Below are 13232 nucleotides of genomic sequence, written 5' to 3'. Positions count from 1 at the left end.
TGCAAGGCTCCCAATGCCTTTTTTAAAGGAATAACTCAGAAGATGTACTTTATTATGTTCCACCTAAAACATAATGAGAGTAAGGCGGAAGCCTGTTTCCTTCTATTCAAAATTGGGTCCTTCCTGGAGCCACAAGTTCGTCCCCATCAGCACAGTTGTACCTATGACCCTAGTTCACAGTGCCACATCAGCCTCAAATAGGGACAGGGGAGTGTTAAGATGGGCCCACTTGCAAATTTATATAAAATCTGAGATGTGATCCCTAACAATGAGCGTGCAGTTCCCAGGACCACTTACTGACCCTCCCATTGCAGAGGATCCGGTTCAACCATCTAGCCCTTCAGTGAGGACTCTTCGCCATAAGACTCTTAAAGATGGACATTTAGACTCAACCTGAATAACTCCGTGCTGCAGAGGAGGGCGAAACTTCTAGAGAAAACACCAAAATGCTTAGAGAGCTTCACTACCTGGGGAGCTGAGAAAGGAAAGATGATGAATGGCTAATACGGTCTAGAGCAAGTCATTTAACCTCAGTAGGTCTCAGCTTCCTGTCACTCAAGTCAGTCTCCTCCCGCCAACATTATCCATTTTATTCACGTATTAGGGTTCCAGGTGAAGGAAGAGTTTTGATATTAAAAAACTAAACTTTAAGCTTGTTAACCACCAAACAGGATGATCTCTTATATTTCTATTTGATTATTTTAAAATTAATCTGATAGATATTAGTTTAAATGTTACTGCTTTGGGACAGAGCTGAGATCAAGTCAAAAAAAAAAAAAACAAAAACAACCCCACAAAGCCAGCAGGGGTCACACTTTCTCAGTATTCCTCAACAGAAGAAGAATACTCTACGGAGAGTCCAAGGCTGGGCAAATAACTCATCTACTATTTCCTTTGCTACAAATAATGTTTAAGCATCAAAGGGGCAAATAAAGAAGGTAATGAAGACAAGAAATCCAAAAATGAAAGAGAATCAGGGTAGAGGAATTAAAGAATTGAAATTAATCTAAGAAAGTAGTTCAGGGTATCAGCTCTTCTAAATATTCCCAAATCTCTCTCGGCTGGTTTTTGAGTAGCAATTTAAAAATATTTTTCCTCTTTTTGATAATACGTAATTCAACTCAATTTTTCCATGATTGGACAGCCAGTTTTTAGGTTTAAAAAAACAAAACAGAACAAAACAAAACAGTAGGGAGGGATTCATACAAGGGAACAGAAATATACAGCAAGGCAAAGTTGGCTCACCTCTGCCTTCTCTCGCTCTTATTTAAAAAAAAAAAAAAAAGAAAAATCCTATAAGTAGGTGACTGTTTATGAACTGGCATAAGTCTGTAAGCAATACAAGTGAGAAACAGTAATAGCTAATCCTCCAAACACCATTTCAGGATTATTTATTGTCTCTTTATATATTTCAATATATTATTGTTTCTTTCCAGATCTGCTAACACAAAAACAAATTAGATGCCACAATATAGGAGCTAGAAGGGCAAGAGAAAAACAACAATTAGAAGCCCTTGTTATCAGCCAGGAAGCCCAAAGGAGACAATGTTCTCTGGTTTTACTCTCACTCATCCCAAGGAGCTCTTGCTGAAATGGTTTAATCCTAAGGGGCAGAGGAAAGGGAGAAGCCAGGAATCTGGCTTCCTGTAGATCATCTTCATCCAAACAAAACAGGAAAGCCTCTGTATCTTCTCTAGATTATTAGGATGAGATCAAGTCACAAGATAGCCCTAAAACACTTTGCTTCCCCTGGTGTTTCATGGACACAAGTGAACATTTATGTCACTAGTAAAGACATGTGGACCTTAAGGAAGGGAAAAGGAAAATCATATCAACAAAGGAGAAGAATAAGGAAACCAGTGCCATGAACAAATCTGTTGATACTTCAGGGGAGAAGCCCAAAGCAGCCCTCTACATCTCCAAGGCAAAGACCTCTTGTGAGATGTTGTGCATTAACACAGAGATTAATAATATTCACGTGGGTTTGCAGGAATTATCAATATTATGTGATATGATGACCAAACTCTAGAATTCTAAGAGTTCATGTCAATGCATTTTCCAGAAGAAAAAGAAAAAATTCCTAAAACGGTTCCTTTTAAAAGACAAGTGAAAGATGTGCTATAGGATATATATTGCGTACAAAGAAAAATTCCATTTTATTCTCCCATCAACTCAAAGGAACTGTTCAACCTACACACATTTAAAGGTCACATGTTTATTCTGATTTTGTGTAAAATAAATCATAACCTAAAATAAAAGAATTATGACGTAAAACAAGTAGACATTTTAAAGGAAACGAACACTCCCACGTCTTGCTATGATATCCTCCTTAAGTAATTCTCAAAATAAAACACAGTCTAAGACAGAACACATGCGATGAAATGAGTTGTTTTCCCTTATTCACATGATTAGAAGAGCAGTTTTTAAAAAAAAGGCTAATGGTAGGTAGAGAAGCGGATCAACTAAAATTCTATTGGCCTTAAAATTAGAAAATTAATTAATTTTAATTTTCTTCCCCACTGAATACTCTACCTAAGACCATCAACTAGACTCCTTCAATTTTTGCTCATTTAAAGTAGATATTTTCTGACTAGTTTATTAAACTCTGCCTACGGCAGTGAATACAAAAGGATTTGTGGAGATTATAACTGAAGACACGTCTATATGCAAAAATCAGAAATAGCGGATAAAGATAGATAAAGCAAGTGGAAAAAAGCACACAGTAGGTTGCGTGCTCAAGGAACATGGTCTCATCAGCCCAGACTAAAATTCATGGGGGTGACCCCTGAGTCACACTTAGAAAAGTGACGGACATGGGTGGGCACAAGAGGGACAAAATGGGTGTGCATCTCACCTGCATAGCAGACTGATGCCCTTCTGTGTTCTCACCATATCTCACCTGGTCATGAGGTCACGACCTAGTCATGAGGCCCTAGTCATCCCTCTCCTCAAGTTAACAACAAAGGGACACTCACACCCCGACAGGCAGAGGACTTGATAACTGAAGATTTCATACATACCAGGGAGGACCGGCTCCAGGTGGGCTGGCGTCTGATAGGGGGTGGAGAATTTGATTGTCTACGTGAGAAGTTGAAAAAAATGAGGATGGTTATTATTATTTACCATGTACGAGAAGACCAGATAGACAAGAGAGGGAGAAGAGGGGAAAGGAGAAAAGATGAGTTAAGAATTACAGCAAAACATAAACATTTTCTATTTCTGGGTGCTGAAGCTAAGAACAATTTCGATTTCTTTTTTGTCCTTTCTTTATTTTCAAAATGTTTGGAACATATGATACTTTTATAATATGTTTTACAAAGTAATATTAGAAGAACGAGGCTTATTTCTAAAGACAAATTATAAGGGAAATAAAAATCAACAACAGTCTTTTAGAGGTTGGAGAGTGGAGACCTCTGGAAGGATGCTGTTCAGATGAGGCTAATTTCCTGAAACTCCAGAGGGCTATCCCAAGTCCTCAAGTAGCCCATGCTGAGGCTCTGAAACTATCAATATGTACAGACTTTACTGTCTATGTGGGGTAGGCCGTATGCTTTTTAGAGAGTCCCAGTTTTTATCAGATAAGCGGTTAGGAACCTCCCGTACATGGTTGTGAAGAAGAAAGGAAAGATTATTACAGAAGTAGAAAGGAAAACAGAATTTCCTTAATTTTCAGTCTAATATGTGAGGCTCACTCATATATGTGATGCTCACTCATGTGAGAAGAAAAGGCCACAAAAGAATTACAAATACTCAGAACATTTTATGTTAAAGCCACTTGCTAAGAAATGATCAAACCAGAAGACTACATTTCTCAAAATAGTTTTGTTTTTAAATTCACCCTACAGAAGTCAACTATAGAATTCTTGTTAATGTCAAAGACACCCCAACAGATCAAAGGCAACAGCAGAGAACCGCAAAGATGTGACCTATAGGGAATCTGTTCAAAAGAATGGTGTGTGTTGTCTATGCGCGCATGCGTGTGTATGCACGTGTACCCATAACAAATATGGTGGCTTAAATTGCTGCTCTCTAATTAGTGCTCTTCTGATTTACATTTGCAAACTTTGCTGGCAGACCTAATACTATATAGTCATCTCCTGGTATCCAAGGAGGATTGGTTCCAGGACCCACCTCGGATACCAAAATCCATGTATGCTCAAGTGCCTTATATCATCTGGCATAGCATTTGCATATAACCCATGCACATCCTCCCACATACTTCAGATCATCTCTAGATTACTTATAATACAATGTAAAGAGGTGCCAGTTCACACTGAATTCAAGTTTTGCTTTTTGGAACTTTCTGGAATATTTTTTAATATATTTTGATCCACGGTTGGTTGAATTCGCGGATAGGAAACCCACAGATACAGAGGGCCAACTACTATCAAATATACTTTCAGACTCTGACAGTGGCCAATGGCAAAGACTGGTTTGAAAGAGCCTCCATCACGTAGAGAAAAAAAGTTTGTGAGGACCTGATGCTCCAGTTCTAAAGCAGCACCTTCTTCAGCAGGAACTGCTCTAGGACAGTATTTTCACACTCTTGCATGTGTCCACTGGGGAAGTGAGAAAGCAGTTCTTCTCCTGCATTTACGTCCCGAAGTTCTTTGAAACAAAATTAAGCACCTTGGACGCCCCAACTGCTGATGTACTCTGCTGAGGAACGTCTTTTGAAGGCAACCAGAGGAAAGGCTATGATAGTGTGAGCCCGGCACGCTATATCCAAGGTCAGGTCACAGTTAAGTTCCCTCATCAGACTCCCTTTATCATCTTTATTTCCAAATTAAATTGGAAAACACACACATGGATTTGTGACATCTATTAGCGTCTTCCAAGCCTTCCTCTAATTACCCTGGCCTCTCATTTACAGGCGGGTGACGTGACCCAGAAGCACACGCAGGGTTAGCCAACTGTGTGAGCAACACAGGGCTGAGGATGACAGCAGCTTCTTCTCTTTCAAGTTGGCTCGTCACTCTGCTACCTGCTTCTGAACACACTCCACATCTGACACGAAGGGGCGCCCCGGCAAATTGGGAACCACTCGGTTCCTACAAACTCATGGCAGAGGTTGGAAAGGCACTGATGTCGGCCAATCCGTTCAGGAAGTCAAGCATTCACAGTCAATTTGCAAATCATTTTCTCCCTAGGCATATAGACTACACAAGACAGTCTTCATCATTAAAGCTCTTTCCCTCCCGCCCGGCTTTAACTTGCCCCTTTAGCTTCTACAAGGAATGAGGAAAAAGAGTCAGTATAAAAAGCGATCTACACCATCCCTAAAGCACAAGAATTGAAGCTGATCCAGGGAGAGGGTGGACAAAATGTTTACTTACTCAGTGCAGATTTTATTTTGTTTGTAAAACTTGTGCCGTGTAGCAAACAATCGAGATATATACTTGGCGTTTTCGATATCATCCTTGGAGAAGAAGAAACAGGGGACAAATAAACATTTGTTTTTGATTGTATTGGGCTGGCCAAACAGCTCGTTCGGGTTGGGCCATCCAAACCCGAAGGAACTTTTTGGCCAACCCAAATACGTGCATTTCACTAGGATTCCTCTGAGCAGGGACACGTCCCTTCCTCCCTTCATGTCAAGCACAAAATAACCCCCTGAGCCAGAAACCAGTGTGCTGAAATTCAGTGGCGGTCATGTCTATGAAGCCCACCCAAGGATGGCAGACAAATACTGTCTGCTAAAGACGTTGGGGTTACAGTGATGATCTGACGTGTCTTTACATAATGCTAAACCAAGTGCTTTGAAAATCAGTACATGAATCAAGGCAGAGCGTAGCATGAACGCCAAGCATCATCAAACGGGAGGCAGGGAGGTGCAGGGAGTGTCCTGGCTCTCAAGTAGGCTCTCAACAGAAAGGCAATCACCCAGTTTGCTTCAGATCAGGTTTGGATTATGATGGCAAAGAAAATCCAGACCAGCCAGTAAAAGAAAATACCATGCAATGTCATCAGGGGTGACTAGTCAAGGGCATGCCCGACAATGTGATCCACCACATATAAGGCTGGTGGAGGAACCCAAACCCTAGAGTCAAAACTCAGCTTGAAACCCCAGCATTGTGAACATGAGGTCCCCACCACCTTCCGGAAATGAGTGATGACAGCTCTGGGTGACTACTGGAAAGTTATGGCTTCAACAGAATACTTATTCTGTCCTGACATGGAGAGCGAGGAGAAGATATTACAGGTTGAGAAGACAAACAGCAAGCTGCCTGTGGGACCCTGCCTTCACCTGCCCGTTTTGCTTACCGTGTGAAAGAGGGCAGTCTCCTCTTTGCTGATGAGCTCCACCAGGATAGTTGACTTGTTGTGAGTGATATTCCCCATGTCATTCCACCTGCACAGAAGAAAGCCAACGGCGTTTGGCCAAAGACGTTCTAGGCGTTTATGACGGTATAGGAGTGTCACCTGCTATTCCTGAGTCTCATTTTACAAAGTACGATGTAACCATATTTTTAAAAGCTCAACGTCCCTCCTCTCAAAGCAGAAAAGGAAATAAAATGTAACACACGTCTATTTAAATAGCTAAAAATCCTATGTCAACGACGTCTAGATATTGCTGTTAATAAAGTACACTTTCCTTTACGACCTAGGAGGAAAATATGCCAGAGACTTCCACTGCCTTGGTTTTCACGCTTCCAAATGGACAGAGCATTTCCCGTGATCCCCGTTTTCAATGCTGGAGGGGGACGTCATTTAAAAGTCACGTGTGGAATTCCCTGGCGGTCCAGTGGTTGGGACTCCGCGCTTTCACTGCCGAGGGCCTGGGTTCGATCCCTGGTCGGGGAACTAAGATGCCACAAGCTATGCAGCGCGGCCAAAAAAAAAAAAATCATGTGTCTCCAGGAATCTAGGCTGAAGAATGCACAGAGGTTCTGTGTTGCGATGTACACTACAGATTTGATTATGCCACTTGGAAAAAATGCCTAGGGAGTGTTTAATGTGCCTACATTTTTGTCATCTAAACACACACATACGTTTCCTTCCCTTTCCTCATGAAGATCTTATCTAAAATGAGACACACAGAAAGAACCACCAGGCAAGGGAAGGTTAGCTCCTGCTTCCCATTCTACTTGGAGCCAGTTTCTAATTATCTCTTACACTACCTACCCTTCACTCTGTTCCATGACCTATAATTCCCTGCCCACCGCCTTCTCCCGCCATCCTGCTTTTGCCCATTACACTTCTACCTCTGCCTGCATGATTCCTTTAAGACTCAGAAGAAGTCACCTTCTCCAGGAAGCCTTTCCTCATCCCCAAGCACCCACATGCCAGGAAAGAGCCTAGTGTAGTCCTCTATCAGTCACCACATTGTATGTATCACAATTGTTCATGTCTGTGACCAGATCCCTAACTAAACCAAACTCGATCATAGGCCCTCATGCCCCGGGCAGAGATTCTGCTTTCTTCATCTCTGTATTCCAAGCACCAAGTACACCTGGCACACAGCATACGATAGATGTTTGCTGAAATAATGAAAAGTAATGAGGTTGTCCCACATCTGTATAGAGTACAGTTCTTTTATCAACTCTCCTAGGTAGACAAGGTGGCTATTTACGTTCCACTCTGGAGATGAGGCAATTCAGGCCAAAGGGGATGACTTAGCCTCACTCACTCTGCTCATCAGGGACCAATGAGTTCTATAACTTCCAGGTTTTCCTCCGATCAGTTTTCCATTACACCAGTACCACCTGTTTTTACGTACATCTACAGGTGTTCTGCACAGCTGTCTGCTGACTTACAATTCCATTAGATCACATCCATGTGGACTCACAGCTGTGTGATCCTTAGTGAAGGTCTCAAGAGATAAGAGAGATGTGGTCTCCTCTAGCTCCATTCCCTCAAATCAACTGCCAAAATTCTGGGTCCACTCCGCACTCCACCATATGACCTCACCACCTTAGTGGCACAATTAACATGACACTGTAGTAGAAGTCAATTCCCATCTTGTAAGGGTTTCAAGGCAAGCGCTAAAGGAAGCAGTCTAGAAGCAGTTCCTAAGGAAACTGAACAAAACCTGTGAGGCGCTTATGATCAGCAAACTTTCAAATTGCTATTTTCTACTTAATCTAGATAGCCAGAATCCAAGATGTGTCTGCTTCTCTCCTCCAGACTCAAGCACTGATTTAGCTACAAAGAACTGTGTGGGACAAAAATGCCTGGATAGCTTTACATGGGCATAAAAGTGTATAGTTACAACTCTGCACATATTTATATATTTTATTTAATTTGTTGTAGGTATATGAGTTGACTGAATATGTCCAATAGTCAAAAAGCTTATTCTGTAGCTCCAAAGAGCTCTCTCTCCCCACTCCTGTTTCAATAATGTCTCTATTCAAAGAGCAAGAGAAAATAAATGGACAAAAATACTGGCAGGGTGGGGACCTAGGAAAATAAAAGCCAATTAGGAAGCTTTTAGTGGGAAAACTTTCTCAAAATGACCTGCAGTAACTGCTGATCCAGAGAATACACGGCTGGCCAAGAACTCACTTCCAGAAAGTGGCCTGTGCTTTGCCTCTAAGATCTGTCTTTGATCATCTGTCCACGTGCAACTCTGCCTATCAGAGGCACACACTGGAAAGCTGTCTTTCCGGTAAATAACAGGCCATACTGCCCTCCTAAATGAAAGCAAGCATGCAGTTTTTCGGACTGTTGATACTAGGATGGGATCTGTGGGCACCTATACAAAGCAAGCTCATTGACATGTAATGCACCTATACAAAGCAAGCTCATTGACATGTAATTGACCCTGCCACTTCCCTATGCTGCCTCTACTCATTTTAAATGGAAAAGAAGGTTGAAGGGTCAAAATAATAAAAAAATAATAAAAAGTCAAAATAATAAAAAAAAAATAAGAAGTCAAAATAATAAAAAGTACCCAAGTCCTTTCAATTACGATAACAAACTGATTGCTTTTTCAAAACGCACTTTCACAAATAGACCTCTTTCATTAACAGAAAAATTAGTTTGCACTTTTCTAGCACGTGGTTAGGGAGAGGGTTCAGGGCAATGGAAAGAAGCCAGTGTGGATTTAATGACTGGTCATGGGTAATCGAGGCAAAGGTAATCCCATGGGGACCTGACTCATGGAAGAGCCCATCTCCAACCAGACTCACAGAGTTTTGTTCCACTCTTTGGCTCAGTGGAGGTTCAACTACGCGTTTCTTGGGGTCAGGTGGAAATAAAGAACATCCCCCATCCCCAAACCCCCAGGGAACGTGAGATGAATGTCTCCATGACCCCTGACATCCTGCAGAGGGGGCGGATCTTATCAGAGTTGAGGAAAGCTCAACTCTGATCCATGGTCTGCCTCTTAACTCATCTGTGTAACTTTCATACTCCATGGGGTTTGCTAGAGCACCTCGAGGGGAAAAGGGAGAAAGACAAATCAGACTACCTGTATATTACTGCTTGTCTTCCAATTCTGTTTCTCACGAAAATCCCCATAAAGAAAATGCCCAGGTGCACACTGTTTCCATGATTGTCCTGCATAAGACCAACAAAAGATCGTTGTGATGAAACAGATCCCCAGCGGTCTGGCAGCCTACCCACGGGGACCACAACCCGTTTCTCGCCCATACGTGGAATGAGTCATAGAACGGAATGGGGGCAGAAAAGCCACTAGGTCCCAAGGGACGCATCCCACTGCACATCCTAACAGACTACATAGATACCTTTCTTTCCTTTATCTCAGTTTGTCACAATACATTTCCTGTTTGAGAAAGAATTTTAGGATTTTCTCAGATTTGTTGGCAGTTAAGATTTTCTCTTTCATGAATATCTATTAATATCTTTTCTAACCCTAGTTTTTGGTTTTTTAAATCAAAATTATACACACACATAGTTTGATTATATCTGCATACTGCATATGTGCAAGTATTTACGCACACAGTTTGAAGAACTGAATCCTCTTTAGATCTTATTTAAAAGCAGCCTTGGACCCACCATTTCCTCTCCCTTAAAGGCATCCACTTCCACCACTTAAAACCCTAGAGTGTGTCTATTTGCATCCACCATGCTTGGCCTTCCAATTTAGAACCTCATGTTCCTCAGTTCTGGGATATTTTCTCAAATTACTACCTTCTGTTTCCCCTTTTCACTCCTTTTAGAACTCCCACTGTTCAGATGTTGGACATCTGGGCTGGCCCTCCAATTTTATCTCCTGCCTTCCACATTCCATTACTTTGGGTTTTTTGGGGGGGTGAGATTTCTCTTAATTTAATCTTCTAACCTATCTATTAAGTTTTCCATTTCTGATATCATATTTTAAATTTCTGAGAGTTCTTTTTTATTTACCGAATGTTCCCTTTTAAAAGTACTCTATTCCTTCAAGAAGGTAATATATTTTAATTTTTTATCCTTGAGACTCATAGGATGGTATTTTGGGCAGGGGGCCCTTCACCCTGCAGACTCTCTGCCTCTTTCACACTGCTTCATTCTCATTGGGTTGACGTCTATTGTTCTTATTAGGGCATCATGGGGGTTGATGATCCTTGGCTGTCTATTCACATTCCAGGGTGGGATGCTAAATGCTGGTTGGGACCTTTGTGAGCACAGGAAGAGCACGTGGATGATAGGCTTCACTGTTGGGCAACCTGCTGGGCCCTGTCTGGGGGAACCCAGAGGTCTTCGGTCTGGTCTCTTGGTCCAGTCAGGTGCCTCCAGCCTCCCGCCTGGAAGAGTATAACCTGGCTTCCAGTGTTCTTGAGAGCAGAGTGGGAGCAAGGTTCAGCATCCAGTGAGTAAACTGTCACCCAGCCTCCTGCTTTCACTCGGGGGACATCCTCTTTGTGGAGTAAGTGGAGGGCCGTGCCCAACTAGGCCTAAGATGGAAAAGATAAACCCCTACCTCCCTCAGAACACTTGATCCCACTTAAGACACAAAGATGACAGTGTCCCTTCTCAGGGACCTCTTCTCAACGCCCCTCCCAAAGCTTCCATTCAAGTAGGCGTCTTCTAACAGAGAGAGAGAAAGGGAAAGACAACTGCTGATGGCAAAAGCCGAGACAGAAAGAACTGGGGAGGAAACAAGGGTCTCGGGGACTTCCCTGATGGTGCAGTGGTTAAGAATCCACCTGCCAATGCAGCGGACATGGGTTCAAGCCCTGGTCTGGGAAGATCCCACATGCCACGGAGCAACTAAGCCCGTGCACCACAACTACTGAGCCTGCGCTCTAGAACCCGCGAGCCACAACTACTGAGCCTGTGCTCTAGAACCCGTGAGCCACAACTACTGAATCCTGCGCGACTAGAGCCCGTGCTCCGCAACAAGAGAAGCCCCCGCTCGTCGCAACTACAGAAAAGCCTACGCATAGCAACGAGGACCCAGCACAGCAAAATAAATAAATAAATAATTTAAAAAGAGGGCCTCGGTAATTATGAGAAGTTCAAAGGTAAGCTGTATTACAGAAAAGTCTGTGAGGGGAAAGAAGATAGGTGAAGTAGAGACGGGAAGAAAAAGGAAAATTCTGCAGAAAGACTTTTCTGGGCACGTTGCCAGTAGGTGGGTGCAGAGGTCTGGTGGGAGTGGATGGGGACATGGGAGGAGCAGGCCACCAGGGTGGGACAATGGAAAAAACACAGAACGGATACCCGTCAGAACAACTTAGTCAAGGATTGAGGCTCCAGACTCTGTATGACCCATTCCAGAAGCTCCGTCCCTCCATGCCCACGTGCTCTGACAATACAGGAGGGTGGAGGCTGCGGCCAGCCCCGTGTTTGTGGAGGGGGAGGGGCAGACCTGTCAGGAAATGGAAGGGACCCCCGCCCTGAACCTTGAAAATTTTTGAGAAACCACTCATGGAAAAACCTACACTGAACATAAAGGTTCTTCCCTGGGACACATCCATAACACACTTTTTAAACCTTACTTGGTCAAGAAGGACCTATACTAACCCAAAGGGACCCCATCCCCATGTGCAGGCTGCCCCTGCATACCTTCCTGGTGGCTTTTTCACTTAGAGCTGACCCCATCATCGCCCGCACGGCTACTGCTGCCCCACCCATCATCCTTGGGTCTCCAGGAATCATGTGGTCTGTAGGTGGTCACCTGAGTCATGAACAGATATGTGGTGGAGGAAGAAAAAAAGCAGCAGCCCAGCTGAGTTACACCCACTGGCAGTGAGTCAGCCGTGCCTATCTGCCCACTCGGACTAAGCTCTGGTATCTCCCTTGTACTTTTCCCACTAAAGGACAGACTAGAAAACACATCAGAACCAAGCACGGTGGATTTCAACACTGTCTCCACTGCCTCTATTTCCCACAGTTCAGAATTACTAAAGACAACACAAGCAAATGACCACCATGACAAAACCTCCAACTTCCAGGGCCTGAGAAGTCAGTTTTCTAGAAGTGGAGAAAAGTTTAGTCTGGTTTTCCAAAATGTCATGACTATATATGGGCTGGTGAAATGGAAGTGGGATGCAGATGGCTTCATAAGGTATTATTGCAAGGAAAATGGATGACAACCCTATGAAGGGCAGCCATGAGAGAAGCAAAAGAAAATTAAACAAATCTAAAAAAGAGCCATTTGGCCTTTTTTGCAAGCTGCGGACACCCTGCTCGCTTCTGCTTGATACACATGGGCAGTTCTCATTAAGGCAAATTGCAAGCATGCAACAGAGGGGGAACAGAACACTTATACAACAGCCAGCGGAGCCAGTCTGGAGTGAAATGTTTATGCTGAAATTGCAGGCATCTCCCAAATTGCCGAGATGTGCCAGTTGCTTTAGGTTTCTGATAAAACTCCATCTTTTGTAAAGTGGGTCAGCGGAGAGAGGAAAATGAGTTTGGATGATGGGCTCAGCTCTGTAAATGACCTTGCACCATGAACCCCCAAACCACACCCACTTCAGGAGGTGGATCTGTTACAAAGGATGGGATGTGCTGTAACCGTTTCCTAGGCATAGTTTCCAGACAACACCAAAGGGGCTGGGAACCCACAACAGAGGCTCTGTAGAGCTGGAGAAATAAAGTATGATTGCATACAGGAAATGTTATTCTTCCTCACAAACAATTATCACTGCATCAGCCCAAAGAAGAGAAAAGAAAAGAAGCTCGGGCAAGAAAACTGCTGGGGAGGGTCTGTATTAAGGCACGCATGATGTTTGCTCCTTGTCCCACTGGAAGGCTGATGTGGCCTCGATAAATTCTTGGCACCAAATGGGCTGGTGTTTGGTACTCACTCAGAAGGTTGTCTTACAGATGAGATATTCTGC

General features: G+C 43.2%; 1 protein-coding gene across 1 annotated transcript in view; it reads right to left on the bottom strand.

Moving 5' to 3' along the window:
• The window catches only part of PTPN14 (protein tyrosine phosphatase non-receptor type 14), a 173382-nt gene that overhangs the window by 32722 nt on the left and 127428 nt on the right, over nucleotides 1-13232 (bottom strand). The window contains 4 exon segments of the mRNA XM_032633781.1: nucleotides 3021-3078; nucleotides 5337-5419; nucleotides 6265-6352; nucleotides 9413-9501. Coding sequence (XP_032489672.1) covers nucleotides 3021-3078; nucleotides 5337-5419; nucleotides 6265-6352; nucleotides 9413-9501 — 318 coding nt within the window.

This window comes from Phocoena sinus, chromosome 1 (assembly GCF_008692025.1).
Source record: "Phocoena sinus isolate mPhoSin1 chromosome 1, mPhoSin1.pri, whole genome shotgun sequence".
In the NCBI taxonomy this organism is placed as follows: domain Eukaryota; kingdom Metazoa; phylum Chordata; class Mammalia; order Artiodactyla; family Phocoenidae; genus Phocoena; species Phocoena sinus.
The sequence above is the reverse complement of the archived record's forward strand: the minus strand, read 5'-3'. Positions and strand labels throughout refer to the sequence as shown.